Raw genomic sequence first — 21,457 nt, 5'->3', positions numbered from 1 at the left:
ATACTTCCTTCTACAGAGGATCTTCCCAAACCAAGGATCCAACTCACATCTCCTGCATTGGCAGGTGGGTTCTTCACCGCTGCACCACCTGGGAAGCCCAGAAAGCAACTCTGTGTGTGTTTTCAGTCACTAACTCATGTCCCACTCTGTGCAACCCCAGGGACTGCAGCAAGCCATGCTTCCCTGTCCTTCACTATCTCCCGGAGTTTGCTCAAATCCATGTCCATTGAGTCAGTGATGCTATCTAACTGTCTTATCCCCTGCCACCCACTTTTCCTCCTGTCTTCAATCTTTCCCAGCATCAGGATCTTTTTCAATGAGTCGGCTCTTCATATCAGCTGGCCAAAGTATCAGAGCTTCAGCTTCAGCATCAGTCCTTCCAATGAATATTCAGGGTTTCTTTCCCTTAGGATTGACTGGTTTGATCTCCTTGCAACTATAATCCAATTTAAAAAATGAGGTTGTGCAAATTCACATACCTGGTAAGTAGCAAAACTAAGATTATTACCCAAGTTTCTCTGTTATAGCATATTGCACAAGGGGTCCACAGTCAGATGTGGGTTTGCTGGAACAATTCATGGTCTTATGAATTTTTTTGAAATCAATCAACTGAAGCCGTCTTCTAGGATAAAGTCCTACCCTGATGGGGAACTTAGAATTCAAAATGAGAAAGACAGTGTCAATGGGAATAGAGGAAAGAGAAGACTGCCAATAAGAGGAAGGGGTGGGAGGGAGGGCAAAACCAGGAGATCTCAGGAAGTATGTAACAAATTTTAAATTTAGAAAGAACAGAGAAGAATGGGCTCCAGACTTGGAGTGCTGGAAGACCTGGAGGGTCCAAAATGGCTTCATTCATGTGGTTTGTTGCCATTTGCAGGAGCATTAACTGAGACTTTCATCAGAGATCTCAATCTTCTCCAGATGGGTTTATTGACAAGGCTTCTTGGACTCTCTCAAACCTCATGGCTGAGTTCCAAGGAGAAAGTGGAAAGCAGAAGCTAACAATTCTCTTAAGTCAGTGGCACAGAAATTCCAGGAAATCCCTTTCACTGGTCAAAGCAGTCACAACATCAACCAGATGCAAAGTGTGGGGAAGTAATCCAGCTGTCAATGGGAGGGTACCACATTCATTATGTGAGAAGAGAACTGATGGAAGCCATCACTGGAAACTATTTACCATACATGCTTATATTAAAAATGCAAAGAATGAAGCTAAAAGTGTATCTACTTGTTCATATAACTATGCTGAGAGCAGGCTTCCCAGGTGGCTCAGTGGGTAAAGAATCCACCTGCAATGCAGGAGATGTAGGCTCTCCTGTCCATGGTGGGTTGCTATGCCCTCCTTCAGGGGATCTTCCTGACCCAGGGACTGAACCTGTGTCTCCTATGTCTCCTGCATTGGTAGATAGGTTCTTATCCATTAGTGCCACCTTGGAACCCCATATACATTATACAATTATTATATATATACACACATACTTATCGTATGTATAGATATATATGTGTATATGCCTTATATACTTTATGGTATATATCACATTTTTGGCAGAATTGAAAATTTTAAAACTGGATATTTGCTATTCAGCTATACTAATTAAACAGTTAAGCAATAATTGCATCTAAATCTCAAATCTCAACACATATTTCTTTCTCTTTCCCCCAAATCAATGCACTGTCTTGGCAGTTCTGCCTCAGGCTGTGACTTGTGTTTAAATGTGGTCCATGAATTCCTCGGTCTCCATAGATTGCATATTCTTCTAATGACAGATAACAGGAGCACAGAGGTCAGACTTAATCTCTATATAGTCTTTGCTGGTGTTATGAGCACTAATATTTCAAGCTATTTTCATGGTCAAGTTCATTTCTCTACAAGTGAGGACAGAAACTCTGTCCACAGGGTTGAAACTGTAAAGTCCCATGGTGAAGGTCATAAGTGGGTAAGTCTATAATAAAGTAAAAGTGAAGATATGGGCACAGTAATCCATTCTACCATTTACTTATAACTATTTTAAAGACAAGTTTTTATCTCTTAGAGATAAATATTACCATTTATGTAGTAAATGGTATGTTATGATATCTGGCATTTATTTCAATATGATAAAGGTGACAAAGGGGAGAGTCCTTATGAAACAAAGTCTTCCATAAATTGATGACCATTGTAGTTATGTGATGGGAACACTGGGAGTTCATTTTACTATTGTTTTTGCCAAAATATAAAGCTAAAAATTTCGGAGTAATTGAAAAGCAAATACTCCATGCCTTTCATCATTATTATTTGTAGATCACAGAATCATGAATAAATATTTGCTAAACATCCTTAGAAATACAAATAGTTTTAGATACCATCTTAGGGAAGGAGGATTTCTTAAAAAAAGAAGTAATTTTGAATTGTGAAAGCCCAGATGACAAACTAAGTATGTTTGTTCTTTCTGAAAAACTTTTGAGTCATTTCAGTTCTATAAATATATGTAGCTACAATCATCTCTTTAGTCATTATTCAGTGATTCAATAAAGAATGATCATTTGTCTTCTCAACATATGACCATTACTGGATGCAATAAAAAATAAAGTTCTAATCCCCTTTTCCATACTTCATGCTATAGAAGCTATTTAGCTCATTTTATTTATTTAAATTTCAAAATATGTTATTTATAACTTATAAGGTACTTTAAGCTTATAAAAGCCCATTAGGTAACACTTTCTGAGATTCATCTTCATTACCCTACAAAAGCCCACTAAACCTTCCAACATGTGTGAAAACAGAGATGGACAAAAAATTTTAGTTTTATAAACAGTGCTTTTCCTAATTACTAGGCAAACATTTAGAGCTGATATTTCTTCCCAACTCATTAAGTCGGTATCATAGTTCCTTCAGTTTAGTTCAGCTCAGCACCTCCCTCATGTCCAACTCTTTGTGACCCCATGGACTGCAGCTCACCAGGTCTCCCTGCCCAACACCAAATCCTGAAGTTTATCCAAACTCATGTCCATTGAGTCAGTAATGCATCCAACCATCTCATCCTCTGTAGTCCCCTTCTCCTCCTGCCCCCAATCCCTCCCAGCATCAGGGTCATTTCCAATGATCAGTTGTTCACATCAGGTGGCCAAAATATTGGAGTTTCAGCCTCAGCATCAGTCCTTCCAATGAACACTCAGGATTGATCTCCTTTAGGATGGACTGGTTGGATCTCCTTGCAGTCCAAGGGACTCTCAGGAGTCTTCTCCAACACCACAGTTCAAAAGCATCAATTTTTTGGCACTCAGCTTTCTTCACAGTCCGACTCTCACATCTGTACATGACTACTGGAAAAACCATAACCTTGACCAGATGGACCTTTGTTGGCAAAGTAATGTCTCTGCTTTTTAATATGTTGTCTAGGTTGGTTGTAACTTGCCTTCCAAGGAGTAAGTGTCTTTTAAATTCATGGCTGCAGTCACCATCTGCAGTGATTTTGAAGCCCCCCAAATAAAGTCTGCCACTGTTTCCACTGTTTCCCCATCTATTTGCCATGAAGTGATAGGACTGGATACTATGGTCTTAGTTTTCTGAATGTTGAGCTTTAAGCCAACTTTTTCACTCTCCTCTTTCACTTTCATCAAGAGGCTCTTTAGTTCTTCTTCACTTTCTGCCATAAGGGTGGTGTCATCTGCATATCTGAGGTTATTGATATTTCTCCTGGCAATCTTGATTCCAGCTTGTGCTTCATCCAGCCCAGCATTTCTCATGACGTACTCTGCATATAAGTTAAACAAGCAGGGTGACAATATACAGCCTTGACGTACTCCTTTTCCTATTTGGAACCAGTCTGTTGTTCCATGTCCAAATCTAAATGTTGTTTCCTGAACTGCATACAGGTTTGTCAAGAGGCAGGTCAGGTGATCTGATAGTCCCATTTCTTCCAGAATTTTCCACAGTTTATTGTGATCCACACAGTCAAAGGCTTTGGCATAGTCAATAAAGCAGAAGTAAATGTTTTTCTGGAACTCTCTTGCTTTTTCGTCGATTCAATGGATGTTGGCAATTTGATCTCTGGTTCCTCTGCCTTTTCTAAATCCAGCTTGAACATTTGGAAGTTCTCGGTTCATGTACTGTTGAAGCCTGGCTTGGAGAATTTTGACCATTACTTGACTAGCCTGTGAGATGAGTGCAATTGTGCAATAGTTTGAGCATTCTTGATGCTCAAGCTCGTTTTAGAAAAGGCAGAGGAACCAGAGATCAAATTGCCAATATCTGCTGGATCATTGAAAAAGCAAGAGAGTTCCAGAAAAACTTCTATTTCTGCTTTAGTGACTATGCCAAAGCCTTCGACTATGTGGATCACAATAAACTGTGGAAAATTCTGAAAGAGATGGGAATACCAGATCACCTGACCTGCCTCTTGAGAAGCCTGTATGCAGGTCAGGAAGCAACAGTTAGAACTGGGCATGGAACAACAGACTGGTCCAAATAGAAGAAGGAGTACATCAAGGCTGTATATTGTCACCCTGCTTGTTTAACTTATATGCAGAGTACATCATGAGAAATGCTGGGCTGGATGAAGCACAAGCTGGAATCAAGATTGCTGGGAGAAATATCAATAACCTCAGATATGCAGATGACACCACCCTTATGGCAGAAAGTGAAGAGGAACTAGAAAGCCTCTTGTTGAAAGTGAAAGAGGAGCTTGAAAAAGTTGGCTTAAAGCTCAACATTCAGAAAACTAAGATCATGGCATCTGGTCCCATCACTTCATGGCAGATAGATGGGGAAACAGTGGAAACAGTGCCAGACTTTATTATTTTGGGCTGCAAAGTCACTGCAGATGGTGACTGCAGCCATGAAATTAAAAGATGCTTACTCCTTGGAAGGAAAGTTATGATCAACCTAGACAGCATATTAAAAAGCAGAGACATTACTTTGCCAACAAAAGTCCGTCTGGTTAAGGGTGTGGATTTTCCAGTGGTCATGTATGGATGTGATTGTGAAGAAAGCTGAGCCTAAAAAATTGATGCTTTTGAACTATGGTGTTGGAGAAGACTCTTGAGAGTCCCTTGGACTACAAGGAGATCCAACCAGTCCATCCTAAAGGAGATCAGTCCTGGGTGTTCATTGAAAGAACTGATGCTGAAGCTGAAACTCCAATACTTTGGCCACCTGATGTGAAGAGTGGACTCATTGGAAAAGACCCTGATGCTGGGAGGGATTGGGGGCAGGAGGAGAAGGGGATGACAGAGGATGAGATGGCTGGATGGCATCACCGACTCAATGGGCATGAGTTTGTGATGGACAAGGAGGACTGGCGTGCTGCGATTCATGGGGTCGCAAAGAGTCGGACACGACTGAGCGACTGAACTGAACTGAAATGAACTGGCATTACCTTTCTTAGGGATTGGAATGAAAACTGACCTTTTCCAGTCCTGTGGCCACTGCTGAATTTTCCTAATTTGCTGGCATACTGAGTGCAGCACTTTCACAGCATCATCTTTTAGGATTTGAAATAGCTCAGCTGGAATTCCATCACCTCCACTAGCTTTGTTCATAGTGATGAACAAAGGCCCACTTTACTTCACATTCCAGGATGTCTGGCTCTAGGTGACTGATTACACCATCGTGATAATCTGGGTCATGGAGATCTTTTCTGTATAATTCTTCTGTATATTCCTGCCACCTCTTCTTAATATCTTCTGCTTCTGTTAGGTCCCTACCATTTCTGTCCTTTATTGAGCCCATCTTTGCATGAAATGTTCTTTTGGTATCTCTAATTTTCTTGAAGAGATCTCTAGTCTTTCCCATTCTATTTTTTTCCTCTATTTCTTTGCACTGATCAATGAAGAGGGCTTTCTTATGTCTCCTTACTATTCTTTGGAACTCTACATTCAAATGGTTATATCTTTCATTTTCCCCTTTGCTTTTTGCATCCCTTCTTTTCATAACTATTTGTAAGGCCTCCTCAGACAGCCATTTTGCTTTTTTAATTCATTAAATGGCAATAAAAGCAACCATACAACAGGGCAATATTCTAATAAATTAAAGTATTTCATCGGAAGTATTTTGTGCAATAGAAATTTATTATATAATGCTGATTTGAAAATAGGTGAGATTTTTGACTCTTATTTGAGTCAATGTGTGGTTTGAGTATGAAAAATCTATAAAAGTGATAAAATAGGTTCGGTGATATTTACAAACTATAGCTCACTAAACACGAATACTGGAACTGAATTTGAAAAATGCAGTCAGGATACTCCATTATTCCTTTTCAAATCATCTGTTAGGGATTGGTAAGAAAAGATTTCAAACAGCTGCCTGGGTTCATTCTCTCCTGTTCTGCTAAGCAGAAAAACTTATAGGAGAAAAAAAAAGGCTAGTGATGACTTAGTCTAATTTTATAAACTTGATGATTGACCCTCCTGGAAAATAGATTAGTGCTATTCATTAGAGAGTGCTTTTCTATGGAATATTTTTTTAGCAGAATTCCCATGGTTTAGGTCGGACATTGAAGGCTTTGTGAAACAAAGCTCCCTGTGAAGTGTGACACAAGCTCTAAATATTTAGGTGACAGACGTCAGCCTGTGGCAATGCAAATGCCAAGCGCATGGTGAAGTCTCTTAGACGCCTCATCTATTCCTTTGGGTCCTCAGGGCTTTTCGTTCAGGAGGAGAAAGGACCTGGGGAGGAGCTCTCAACGCTCCAAAGCATTCCCTGCTTTGCTTATGCCCTATCTTCCCTGGTGTCTCAGCTGGTAAAGCCCCTTCCTGCAACGCAGGAGACCCGGGTTCAATCCCTGGGTTTTGTGAGCCCCTGGAGAAGGGAATGGCAACCCACTCCAGTATTCTTGCCTGAGAAATCCATGGACAGAGGAGACTCATGGGCTATATAATCTGTGGGGTCGCAATGACTCAGACACAATTGAGTGACCAATACTTGGCTGCCCACAACCTTGAAAATATGAGCAAACCTTGGTACTCTGTACGGCCTTTTATTTATTTATTTTTTAATTTAATTGATGTATTTCAGTAAGATTGATTTAACACTACTTTAAAACATTTAAACACTTTTCTAAATTAAATCATGGGGTTTCCCAATAACTGATTTGAATTATGTGGTTCAGAAACAGAGTAATGGGTGTTAATGCTTGACGAGTTGGTTAAAACAACAAAACAAAACTGTTCCTCTCCATAAGCAATTAGAAGCAATAATTAGTAAGAAGATCAGAATCTACTTCTAAGAAATATGTATTTTACTGATAATGGATCGTAGGCTGATGAATCAAAAAATTGTGTGGGTTGCATACTGAATATATTTTATCTGTGATCTCTACAAAGGAAACCATAGTTACAAAATGAGGTTGCTTGCTATAATTGATAGCAGGGTAGATGTTTCTATATTTTTGCATTAACATTTGGAGGCTGCAAACTGGTGGTCTTTTTCATTCAGAGTGATTCCATCACCTCAGAAAGGGAATAACATTTTTCACAAATTTGAAAATAATATTTTGAGATTTGCAGGTAAAGTTGATCCCAAGCCTCTTTTTGTGTATCTTAAGAAACATTGCTATAAATAGTGATGCTCTATCTCTTTGATTATTTGATGTCATAAATAATATGATACCAATATTTCTAAAATATATCTCTTCCAGTTCAGTCACTCAGTCATATCTGACTCTTGTGACCCCATGAACCACCGCACATCAGGCCTTCTTGTCCAGCACCAACTCCTGGAGTTTACCCAAACTCATGTCCTTTGAGTTGGTGATGCCATCCAACCATCTCATCCTCTGTCGTCGCCTTCTCCTCCTGCCTTCAATCTTTCCCAGCATCAGGGTCTTTTCAAATGAGTCAGCTCTTCACATTAGGTGGCTAAAGTATCAGAGTTACATCTTCAACATCAGTCCTTCCAATGAACATCCAGGACTGATTTCTTTTAGGATGGACTGGTTGGATCTTCTTGCTGTCCAAGGGATTCTCAAGAGTCTTCTCCAACACCACAGTTCAAAAGCATCAATACTTCTGGGCTCATCTTTCTTCATAGTCCAACTCTCACATCCATACATGAATACTGGAAAAACCATAGCCTTGACTAGATGGATCTTTGCAGACAAAGTAATGTCTCTGCTTTTTAATATGTTATCTAGGTTGGTCATAACTTTCCTTCCAAGAAGTAAACGTCTTTTAAATTCATGGCTGCAATCACCATCTGCAGTGATTTTGGAGCCCCCCTCAAATAAAGTCAGCCACTGTTTCTACTGTTTCCCCATCTATTTGCCATGTAGTGATGGGACCAGATGCCATGAAGTTAGTTTTCTGAATGTTGAGCTTTAAGCCATCTTTTTCACGCTCCTCTTTCACTTTCAGCAAGAGGCTCTTTAGGTTCTTCTTCACTTTCTGCCATAAGGGTGGTGTCATCTGCATATCTGAGGTTATTGATATTTCTCCCAGCAATCTTGATTCCAGCTTGTGCTTCATCCAGCCCAGCATTTCTCATGACGTACTCTGCATATAAGTTAAATAAGCAGGGTGACAATATACAGCCTTGATGTACTCCTTTTCCTATTTGGAACCAGTCTGTTGTTCCATGTCCAGTTCTAACTGTTGCTTCCTGACCTGCATACAGGTTTGTCAAGAGGCAGGTCAGGTGATCTGATAGTCCCATTTCTTCCAGAATTTTCCACAGTTTATTGTGATCCACACAGTCAAAGGCTTTGGCATAGTCAATAAAGCAGAAATAGATGTTTTTCTGGAACTCTCTTGCTTTTTTGTCAATCCAGTGGATGTTGGCAATTTGATCTCTGGTTCCTCTTCCTTTTCTAAAACCAGCTTGAACATCTGGAAGTTCTTGGTTGACGTATTGCTGAAGCCTGGCTTGGAGAATTTTGAGCATTACTTTACTAGCATGTGAGATGATTGCATTTGTGTGGTAGTTTGAGCATTCTTTGGCATTGAAATGAAAACTGACCTTTTGCAGTCCTGTGGCCACTGCTGAGTTTTCCAAATTTGCTGACATATTGAGTACAGCACTTTCACAGCATCATCTTTATTGACATTTAAAAAGTTGAAATAAGATTTAAAGATAAAATCATGTTTCCCTGTAGGAGTGGTGTTGGCGTCAATTTAAGCTCACAGATAAGACAGAAACCAATGAAGTTTTCTGGGGGGAAGAAGAGAAAGCTGAAAAGACCAATATTTAAGAAAGAAGAGGCTGGGATAAGAATGACAGAGATGGCAGAGCAGTGAAATAAAGAAAGCAAGACAGAGTATGTAAAATTAATGATCCAACTGTTCATTAAATTTTTTTTTGTTGTTGTTCATTAAATTTTATTTTGTCTAAGCCTCCATAAAATAACCCTGTTGGGGAAAGTTCTAGTTGGACAACTCTTCGATGGGTCTGTATATACTGAATTGCAAGCTGAACACCTTTGCATACATGTATGGTTTCTCCTGGGGCTTCACTGATGGCTTAGTGGCATAGAATCTGTCTGCAAAGCAGGAGACGAGGGTTCAGTCCCTGGGTCAGGAAGATTCCATAAAGAAGAAAATGGCTATCCTATCAGTGTTCTTCCCTGGGAAATCCCATGGACAGAGGAGCCTGGTGAGCTATAGTCCATGGGGTCACAAAGAGTCAGTCATGACTGACTGACTGAAGAACAAATGGTTTCTCTACACCCAGAAAGACACTACTGACCATCTCATCTCAAAATACACATTTAGACAGAAATGGATCCTCATGGGGTCTGCCTGCAGTCGTCTACCTTCCAGGGCTTCCCAGCTGGCACTAGTGGTAAAGAATCTACCTGCCAATGCAGAAGACATAAGAGATGTAGGTTCAGTCCCTGGGAATACCATGGATAGAGGAGCCTGGCAGGCTGCAGTTCGTAGGGTCACGCAGAGTCAGACACAACAGAAGTGACTTAGCACACGCGTCTACCTTCCAGGCATATGCCTTTATGCTTCAGCTCCCCCTTCTGCTGCCCTTCTCCCCACATGGCAGCCCTCAGCAGGATTAGCATTTCCTCCAAATCATACCTAACCTACTATGACAGAATCAATGTCTGTACTTTTAGCAATTTAGGCACCTCTGTTTTTGTCCTGAACTTATGCCTGTCTGTTTACATGTCTGCTTTCCCTAGAAGACTGTCAGCTAATTGAAGGCAAGAAATATTTGCTATTCATAGTTTATCCAATGGCAAAATTTCTGGCAAACACTGGAAATATTTGTTGAATAAGTATATTTTTTTATACAAGTGGAAAACTGCCACATACTTCTGCCTGCATAGATAATACATAATATGATTTTTATTTTAAATGTATTCAAGGCACATCTCAGTTTAAGTCTTAGCAGTCTCCTGGCATAGACAAAGCTTGATGAGAAAACATCACATAGAAACTGAGTGTTTGCATGGCTGATGTTGTGAGCTTTACTTTCTTGTTAACGTGTATTAAATATGTGTGTATTTATCTCTCTATATAGCAAATTTATATATGGATACCAAGACTTTCTCCAGGTTCACCAATTTGGGAGCACAAATAATAATGCTTTTACTTGGCTATGCTTCCTCTACTCATCATGTGTAAAATCCTGTCCAGGTATATATTTTTGTAAAGCCACTGGGATGTGTCTCATTTAGGCTCATAAATACGCTCATGTTTCCTTCTCTTCTGATGCAGATTCTTTTTCATGGCATCCTGCTTGGATTGCTGAAGACCAGAGATCTGACTTTGCTCCTGATACTTCCACTTGGTACTTGATACTTCTACTTAGACCTGGCATCTAAGAACCACCTATCACCAATAAATACTGAATCACTTAAGCTTCAAAACAGCATGATATTCCTAGGTGAAGTGTGTGAAGATCTTTCCTTTTAAAGAGCTTATAGTCTGGATGCTAGTCCTTGTCAGGCGATGCTGGTTTGCTGAAATCCAGAAAGAAACCTGTTTGTCTATTTGGCATGAGAAAGAAAAGACAAGTTCAGGATGAAATCAGCAGCTGGAAAGTAAATGGGTGAAGATCCTACGGAAGAGAGAGCTTACATATGTTGTACATAAACTGTTCAAATATCTAGCCAACCTCTGAATTTTGGGTATGCTGGGTAGATTCTAAACAACTGAGTTTCTAAGCTGGCTAAAATAAATGAACTGAGATTTCAGAGATTTGAATTTGAATTTCAGCCATGAAATAAAATATCAGTATTTTTTAGGAACATAACAGAATCCAGAGTCTCCATAACATATTCATAATGCTGAGATAGCAATCTAAATTTATTAGATGGGAATAAATTGGAAATTGTCACTCATGCTTAAAGAACTTAAAGAGAAAAAGCTATTGGTGGTGACCAACTTCAAAATAACCCAGATTTGGAACTAACAGGCACAAATATTAAGCATCCATTAAAACAATACGAAAAAGTATAGAGGAAAATATAAGGGTCAAGGCAATGGCAGCTGGCACATGTAATTGTGTATAAACACTCTTTCCTTCCTATAAAGTAATGATCATTATAAAAGGCGTGAGGACAGAAAATACCTTGACATACACACTCAAAAGGAGCATTGAATTCAAATTTGTCCTATAAGACATTCATTCATAATGAAGAATCATTTAAAATGTACCTTGTTTGGTGCTGTGAAGACAATAAAAGATTTAAAAAATTAGATACAGTTTTTCCATTAATAGACCTAAGAATTGACTTTAATCTGAACAACTATAAGGCCAAAAATAATGCATTTTATGAAAACAGTAGTCAAAAGTAGTCTGAAACCCCAGAGGTAGGCAGATTTATTTTCAGATTTGGGGAGAAGTCCTAATAGTAAAGCTTTAAGATGGAGAGACAGATGATATAGACCTTAAAAGAGGCTTAGATTTTTTAATATGTGGGCTTGATAAAACAAGGGTGAGCATCCAGGTGTCCGCAGTAGAGAAAGTTCTAAATATAATGAAATGAAGTAGCTATCTTGGCTGAAAGGTATAATTCGTGACAACAGTGGTGAGAGAGAATGCACAGGGAACAGGTGGGTCCAGACTGCAAAATGCTGGACCAAACACTTTAGTCATGGCTCGGGAAGATAACCAGACAGCCAATAAAAGACAAGTTATAAAAGCCCAACCTTTTCTCCCTTGCAAAACACAAATGCAGAAATGATATCCATTATTATTGATTGAGATTCCATTTATTACTTATTGTTTGTGATTCCATTCATTACTTATTGCTTGCGATTGTAATCACCTGGTACAAAATGCAAATGGAATAGTTCTTGTAACTTCCATGCAGATCACTTTAATCAGTTAAGGATTAAGTTATCAGATGACAAATTTGAACAAAAGAAATATGTTATAAAATTAACATTTTGCTTATAAAACATGTGTAAGAGTTCATAGTTTCACAAAACATTTCACTATACTATTAGAAAAGCTTACCCCTGCCACTTCTTGGGATAGGTGTGGCACAAATTTAATTTCATGTTTACAAATGAAAATCAATGCATCAAATGCAAATTACAGTTAAATTATATGTTTGCAGATAAGCAAATATTTCTTTCCTAAGACCCTTTCTTGTGGCTTTTTCTAATGAAAAAAAATTCAGAAGATCAACTTTTATCAGGCCGTTATAAAATGACATTGACACTTTAAAATTATTGACAAACATGAAAAAAAATTTTAAAGCCAAGGTTAGGTAGGAAAATGAGTACTGTTTTTTTACAATATATCAATGGAAACATTTTGGGTTTTTGGAATGTCAGAATATAATGTTACCAGGGAACCTTAAAACAGGGAAGTCATGGAATTTTATGTCTTTGCTCCTATAATGCTTATTTTTATCCTCATTACAGCTAATGACCTTAAGAAAAAGAGCATAGGCATGTGGCCATGTGCACATTTTACTGCATGTAATATGTAAATTATTATACGATACTTTTTAACTCTAAATAGCTAATGCAGCATTCATTCTCCCTCTTCAAATTTGATTTGTGGCATAGGATAGCATTTACATAACCCTCCTGGAATAATCTATATTGATAGGTAGATAAATGTTCTGCACATTTTGCAAATTCATATAGTGAGTTTGGTTTAAAACATTTCCTCCAATGGTCTTAGGTAATAATCTACGAAAATAAGTCTCATTGCAGATATGAGTCACTCAAGATAAAATTGTCCTTTTAAATTATCCCATTGCTTAAAAAAAAAAAAAATAAGTGTGTGTGTATTTGGGGCAATGCGGAGGGGGGGGAAGAAAAACTGATTTTTCCCTCCAAAAAAGGAAAATAATTAACTCAATAAGTTTTGGCATTACCATTTCCCTTCCTCTTATATGCTGGTTTTATGATACTAATATATTTCAAAGTTTACTATTTAATCAAGAGCAGGAAGGCTAATGAACTTAATATACTTCCATGCACTGAAAATCACATTGTGATCATAAAATACCAGATGGTACACTGATTATAAAAACTGACTTTGTTTTGTTTTGTCTTCCTTTGAGTTTCCTGGTAGGTGCTTTGTGTTCTATGACTTTGGAATTTTTACAGTTATCCTTGGAATCTGACTCTATTATTTTTATAAAGCCACTTACACCTAAGTCCCCTGAGAGCTGAGCTCAAACATGTCTCTCTTTAAGAAATCATCTCTTTGGGTTCTATTTAATATGATTTTTTGCACTAAAAACCATATAACAACAAAAAAGGATTTATAATTACAACTGGACTCCATTTCTTAATCAATATAAAGAAATATAGGCATATTTGAACCAGTTATATTTTCTCTGCTCTTTGTTGCTACTATTATCTCTAAATTTGCTCAAGAGCACAACTTCTAGCAACAATACTTAACAACACATGACTAATCTTCTCTTATTTGGTCCTCACAAAAGATTATGGGATTGTATGAGTAACCTTGTATGGGCTTCCCTGGTAGCTCAGTAGTAAAGAATCTGCCTGCAATGTGGGAGACCTGGGTTCGATCCCTGGGTTGGGAAGATCCCCTGGAGAAGGGAATGGCAACCCCCTCCAGCATTCTTGGCTGGAGAACTCAATGGACAGAGAAGCCTGGCGGGCTCTAGTCCATGGGGTCACAAAGAGTTGGACACGGCTGAGCAACTAACACACACACACATGAATAACATACAGAATATTGTCAACACAATTTTTTTTTTTTTTTATAATCTAAGTAGTGATTAAACACAAACAACTTGTGACTTTATCTTCTGTTCCTTTTACACTGGTTGAGAGGGTCTTATATCACCTAGAATTTTGGACTTATGTGCTCAAACATTAGATAGTGCTAGTCCAACTCCTTTCAATGCTTAGGTCAAGAAACCAATAAATACCTTCCATCATCTTCTTTTCACACACCCTGGGTCCAGCATGCCTTTAAACCAGGGTCAAGTCTGTGGGCCTCTCTAATTTATGTCTGAGTTAAACTCTACCTGGCCTACAGCTGCTTCTGTAAAACAATGTTACACGGGCACCTCACTATTCCCGAGTGAAAATGTCCGTCCACGAGCTCATCTCCTGAAGGATGTAAGGGCCTTGAAGTGATGCCACAGTTTATTCATCAACATCTCCCTGAAGTGATCCCCCAGAAGGAAATAGAAGACAGGGTTGATGACACTGTTCAGAAAGGCCAATGGCCTTGTCAAGATGTACAAGGAGTTGATGATGGCTTCAGTGCATGGGGACTTCTTCCAGGTCTCCAGGCGTGAAGCAATCCGGACGTTTCGCATGATGTGGTAGGGAGTAAAAAGCACAGAGAAAATCACAACTGCCATGATGACTAAGTGGAGAGGCTTCTCAAGGGGCAAAGCTGTAGTGAGCTGCCTGTTCCTCTGCTTTAGAAAGAGAGCAATCTTGAAATAAAAGAAGCACATCACAAAAAGGGGAATGAGAAAGCCCAGAAAGGTCAAACACATGCTATAAATGAGGCTGTGATTGGGGTCCCCAGAACTTGCATAATCAGTACAGTTGGTGCCATTGTCATCAGAATGTATAAAAATAAGTATGGGCAGGAGCTCTAAGGTTACTAAGCCCCAAATGGCCAAAGATATTAAAATAGCAAATGCTTTCTTTTGCAGGAGGTGTTCCCGGAAAGGATAGTTCATGAGCAGATATCGATCGATGCTGATAAAAGTGAGGAAAAGAATACTGGTATAGAGGTTGGCGTGAAGTATGTATCGGTTGCTTATACACAGCACGTACCCGTATGGCCATTGTCTCTGGGCATACTTTCTCATCAGCATGGGAAGGGTACACAAAAATGCCAAGTCACAGATAGAGAGGTTGAAGAGGTAGATGTTACTGCTGCTCCAGTTCTTCAGGCAGAAGAGGTAGCCGAAAACGACGGCCGTATTCGCAAGGATTCCCACGATAAACTCAATGCCATAAAAAACGGGAAGGTAGCAGCTTTCCAGGGCAGTCTGCGTGGCCTCCCAGTATTCACAAGATGCATTCCATTCCTAAAGAAAGGAGAGAAAACATAAGGATGAATCACTAAAGTGAGACTGCAAGCAAAACTGCACAAAATATCGTTGCCTTCATTATTAGCATCATGATCAACATCACCATCATCATCAAATAACACTTAAAATCTGAACTGCAGAGCATTGGTTACATTAGTAAGAAGTGCATATGTGTAATACATAACTATATGCCTACATATAATTAATATATTATTTTTACCTACACTTATTGAGATCCTTTGAACTCTATGCTAGACACGGATGACAGTTGTGACTAAAATAACATTCCCCATCTCAAATAACTTTTCCTCTTTTGGGAAAAATCAAGAAAGAAGTAAGTGCATGTCAAGTCATGATAAAGATTGTCAGACATAAGGAAAAGCACATTCAAAAGTCCAGAGGTGGAAACATGTGTAGAGGACTTGACAAAGAGCAAAGAGACCAAGAGAAACTGCAGTGAAATAAGTGAGAAGTCAAATTAATTATGTCTTCAGGATTGACTGTGGTCCATAGCAAATTGCAGTAGTTCAACAAATTCTCTGAGCTACGTTTAACTGAACCATAGACTAGAAGAGGAAAAGGATTCTTTCAACTTCAGTCTTGCAATATTAGTGGCTTTGATTTTGTTTCCATATTGACAAAGAATTATGCTTATTGTATTATGTTTATAAAATACAACTCCACTCTTAATTTTTGCAACAAGAGAACATATTTATTGACATATAACATCACAAATATTATCTCTCATTTTCAGAAAAATCCATGTAACTCAATTCCGCTTCCATCCCACTAGACATGAGAAAAACCTGGGTTGAAGAATTAAATTACTAATCACAGGTCACCAAATGTCAGGGCCAGAATTTGCCCATGGCAGCCCATAGCACCGCACACAGTGGATCCTTCACTGTAAAATTGAGCAGGCTAATTTGAAGAAGCAAGCAGATTGGTTTCACTCTGTATTTGAAGTTATGTGAGTTTACTGTTCTCTCACATTACCAGCAATTTACTATATTTCTCATTGTCATACCTTTCCAATTTTTTCAAACCTCTGTCCTACTCATCATTAGCAGATGGTTTTGCCTGCGAATCCCTGAGAAGAACCTGGTCATTGGGCGTCCACTCTCTGGTTCCCGCCTCTCTTACTATCCTCTCCTCCTTCCTTCCTGTAACAGTAGAAAATATCTATTTCTCTTGGCTTACTTCAGATTGAACTCATCCCTGAGTTCTTAAGATTCCTACATGTTGCTCATCATCTTTTCAGCCTCTCCATCTCACCTGCATCCTTCCCAATGGCTCTTATGTACTCATCCTGTCTTAAAGACAAGGCATATATAAGATGTAAACCACTCTCCCTGGTTTCACATGTTTCTCTCCTTGTCGTACATGGATCAACATTGGAGCTGTCTTCACTAATTATTTTGACAGCCTGACACCCTATTCCTTTTTCAGCCTACTTTAGTCTGGCTTCTGATCCATCACTCCACTAAAGTGGCTTCCACATTACTCCATCTAACACTCATTTTTTCAGTCATCTTATTTGACATCTCTTCATACAGCTATGTTTTTTCATTTTTCATAGAAGTAATCGCTTCCTTTGCCTTCTGTGACATGAAAATCTCCCAATTTTCCTTTTTTTCCCTCCCTGGTTGTGTTTTGAAGACTCTCTTGTGGTCTAAGCCTTCAAGGTCTAAGCATTAAATGTTGACTTCCTCAAGGATCAGTACTGGATCCCTTCTTTATCTAAACTCCTTTCTTTATCATATCCCTTCTTTTCATGTCCGTGGTGTCGATGGCATTGTCAATACCATAGACGTGAGTTTGAGCAAACTCTGGGAGATAGTGAAGACACAAAAGCCTGGTGTGCTGCAGTCCATGGGGCCACAAAGAGTTGTTTGCATCTGAACAACAACAATCTAGATGCCTGGATGATCCAATCCACTTTCTATCTTTAATGACCATCCATATATCCACCTCTCAGTGTGCAGCCCAGCCCAGCCCTGTCTTATAAGCGCTAGTGGTTTATAGTTATTACCATAGACTGATCTCTCAGAGATGCCTGTCTCTAAAAATCCTGTATAAGTTCTCCAACTTCTTTCTCAATCCTGCTGTACCTCCACCTAACTCAGTAAATGGCCACACCGTTTACTGGAATGTTCACCTTAGACATCTGAGCAATGTCCTTGAAGTCATCTGTAGCTCACCTCCAATAATGAATAAACAACCATGTGTTGTTGACTTCAATGTCGGGATATTTCTCTAATTCATCACTATGACTTCATCTCTTTCATCACCATTCTAATTCAGGCCACCAGCATCTTGGACTATATGATATTCTCCTATTGTCTTCTCACATCTTCCCTGGCCCCCTTTTAGTCTACTTTCAACATGATGGCTAAACAATATTTAAAACCTGCAATCAAAATTCTGATCATATGTCTCTCTGCAACCAAAAAGCTTGAATGATTTTAACAGTCTAAGGAATAAGTCCATAATTTTTAGTGAGACTTCAATGCCTGCATGGTCTGGCTCCTGAACTCCATTTCAACCTCATCTAGAATTATTCTCCTCCTTTCTCATCTTTCTTCCTGTTGTTTGCACGCACAGAGAATTTTCCTAATGTTCAGTTTGCTGAATTCTTCACTGACCTTTTATATGATCTTTACTCCATCACATCCTCTGTCTTATATCTCCGCTTCTTTCAGATTTCAGTTTAAGTGCAGTTCTCCAGGATAGGTTCTGACTCCCCAGTCTCATTAGCTCCCTGCCCACTGTATACTTAGCTTTTTCTTAGCGTTTCTCACAACTTTATCTTTCATACAGTTTATCTTCTATACCTGCTACTGGTTTATAAATACTTGCTTAGTGGAAAGAGGAACATAAGCACTTGACTTTTTACAAAGCATTTTTATAAATATTTCCTCTGAGGTCTAGTAAGTGGTAATTCCACAAAATTAAGCTCCTTGTTCTATTTCCCCATAAAAGCTGATGCTATATATAGTATGAAAGTGAAAACATTAGTCACCAAGTCGTGTCTGACTCTTCTGAACCCCATGGACTGTAGCCTTCCAGGTCCTTCTGTCCATGGGATTCTCCAGGCAAGAATACTGGAGTGGGTTGCCATGCCCTTCTCCGGGGGATCTTCCTGACCCAGGGACCAAACCCAGGTTTCCCACACTGCAGGCACAGTCTTTCCCATCTGAGCCACCAGGGAAGCCCCATATATACCCCATATATAGTATACTATATACCCCATATATAGTATGACTAATACTCAAAATTGGCAGTTGTAGTAGTGATATCTATGATTTAGACATATAGTTGCAGAAGGTAAAATTTAATATATATCTTCTAGGATCAATTTAAAAAATTTAGCTAAAAAAATTGAAATTTACATATGAAGTTATTAAACCTCAGAAAGTTCAGGACAGATACTAAAATATTCCTACTGATGAGATTCCAGATAATTTTTATTCTGTCTTTTCTGCTTTTGGTTTATTTGGACTGTCTATGTTTACCTCCAAATCAGCATGTGTGATATTAAAAATATCTAGAAATACAGTAGAAGTTCAATGGTATTTACAAAATAGAGGCTTTATTTTTCAACTCACTGGTAATTTTTCAACATTACTTTTTACTCTATTCTCAGTGACTTCCCATTCCATGATTATGGAAGTCTCTCTTCCTTGCCTTCTGTGACATGGCAATCTCCTTGTTGTCCTTTTTCCTCTCTTTGTAGACCCTTTTACAGTCTAATCTTTCTTTGCCCATGTTGTAAATATTGAGTTTTTCAAGGTTCATTTCTAAGCAACTTTGTAATTTGGGGAATACTCAAAATGCAGGTGCATGCACCCAAATGAATATTAAACCAATAGGAAGTTTCATTACGATAAGAAGCTTACTTGTTTCATTTTCGAATTTCCTCTTTTTCTAATTATAATGCTTTCTGCCTAGTCAGTGCTTAAATATACTGACTTATGTCAGCAGCTTATGTGTAGCATAAAGGTTTGGCTGCCATGGAAGTAAGGGTAAGGTTGTCTAACATTCTCAGACCCCTGTAACCTCACCTGGATCCACTATTTCTAGATTTCAATTTGGTTGAGTATGTCTTTACTGTGGTCATCACAGTTCTACAAATTGAAGTAACCTCGTCCTTTAAGCAAAATTCTTGTTGAAGATGAACTTCCCTCATGAAAAATTAATATTCTCTTTGCCTTTTAGTGGTTAAATTCTTAAATTTTGGAAATAGAAATCATGATAAATATGTTATAGCTGATTTGGATGAAATACTTTTAACAGGTTTTTTTTTTCTTAGATGTTGGCAATTAAAGTTAAACCTTTAATTATATTTATAAAAATATATCTAGACTTCTTAGAGGTATTAAACTATAAATAACATTCAATTTACATAAATAGACCACTAGTTCTCATTTTTAATTTGGGAACAAAATATTACTTTAATTGTTTTCAGCTTTTTAAAAATGTACATTTTTGACACAAATTTAAAACTGTTTGATAGTCTATTAGCTTTTAAAGTGTTTTTCTTATAATCATCACAGTAAGATAAAGAACATTTATGAAATTTAAATTCTTAACTACTTCAAGACTATACAGCAATATAAGTATTCATAAACAAGTTGCTTTTTCACTGATAATTTGAATGAAAATATTTACACTGCAAAGATATAATCATTCAATAAGAATGATTATATCTTTTATATATTTTTGAGTATTCCAGAAATATACCAGAAATCAAAGGATTAAAGGCTGATAGAATGGTTTCAAATTGTGTGTTTAAGAAGCTCTTTAAAAATACTTCAGCAAATATTGAAAGTTCTGGAAGTTATAATAGCAACAGTTTCTGCAATTTTCTCCTTTTCCTTGGTGTACTGTAAATATCCTTAAAGAATATAATTTTTACAAACAAATGCTAAATCTCATTTTTAGAATGCCTTAAAATTTCTTCTAACACGTTATTTTCTGAGCATGCAATTATTATACATTATAGATTGTTTCATCTGATTTAGAGACTTTAGTTATTTTCTGTATGTATATTTCTCTAAATAAGTCCAATTATTCTTTTTGTTGAAATCTCCAAGAATTAGCAACTTTTAATAAATTAGATTTATATTTGGCAATTAGAACAAGACATATAATTTGGCAATGTATGTAGAGGAAACAGCTATGACTTTCTTTTGGCTTCTTTTGCTGTTCTTCATGTACTTACAAATGACAATTCAGACAGCTCATTTAAACATTGCTTACAATCTTAATTGCTCACAGACCACTTTTAAAAGAAACCCCTAACTAATAGGAGGTCTAGAGTTACTTTATATACCTGGACAACACAAATTGCATTAGAGCTTACCATTTTGCCAGAAGGCCTGATCCCTTGGCAGAAATTTTTTGCCGGCAACCTGATGCAGCTTCTGATCCAGGGCTGTGCTGATGAGCAGAGTTAGTGCAGCCTCATTTGTATATCACGTGGCCAAGATTAATAATTCAAAAGCTCAGGAAAAATGTATTCCGTCAAACCTCCAAGTCAGCAGTTCATGTAAGGAACTTCCTGAGAAGTTGAGACATAAACTAATCATTCATTTCATGGAAAACACATTTCACAAATAGATTTTTTAAAGATTACTGTTGAAATTATTCCTTTTGCTAGCAAAACAACAGAGAGACACTCATTATTTCCATGTTTATTTGCTTATTTAAATAGTAAGAAAATGTAAGCACTGTATGTTCGGTTTACAACTGCTTCTGCTTTTTCTCCAGTATTCAAATTCACAAGTTTGGTGAATTCTGTATCAGGCATATAATAACTAAACAACTGTTATCAACAAGTTTGAGGGAAATATAAAGCTGAAATTTGAAGGCAAATCTGGATATTGCTGTCAGAGTGCTATCAAAAGGGATACTAGAGCTTTAGGCATTTTCATTTTATTTTCAGTGGTTAAAAACAAGAGACACTTAAAAAAGAATGCATCAGGTGGCCAGGGATTAGGGAGAAAGGCAGCAGCTAAGTAAGATAGCCTCAA

The 21,457-nt window shown here is 38.0% G+C and overlaps 1 protein-coding gene across 1 annotated transcript; it reads right to left on the bottom strand.

The window, feature by feature from the left end:
* Window positions 1–13,032: 13,032 nt before the first annotated feature.
* SUCNR1 (succinate receptor 1) lies at window positions 13,033–20,876 on the bottom strand. Its single transcript, XM_043875394.1, has 2 exons — window positions 20,788–20,876; window positions 13,033–15,419 (listed from the first exon to the last, which is right to left on the bottom strand). Exons 1-2 carry the CDS (start codon window positions 20,788–20,790, stop codon window positions 14,472–14,474), a joined length of 951 nt encoding a protein of 316 aa, XP_043731329.1. The 5' UTR covers window positions 20,791–20,876; the 3' UTR covers window positions 13,033–14,471.
* Between the last annotated feature and the right edge of the window lie 581 nt (window positions 20,877–21,457).

This window comes from Cervus elaphus, chromosome 19 (assembly GCF_910594005.1).
Source record: "Cervus elaphus chromosome 19, mCerEla1.1, whole genome shotgun sequence".
Taxonomy (NCBI): Eukaryota; Metazoa; Chordata; class Mammalia; order Artiodactyla; family Cervidae; genus Cervus; species Cervus elaphus.
This window is presented reverse-complemented; position numbering and strand designations above follow the sequence as displayed.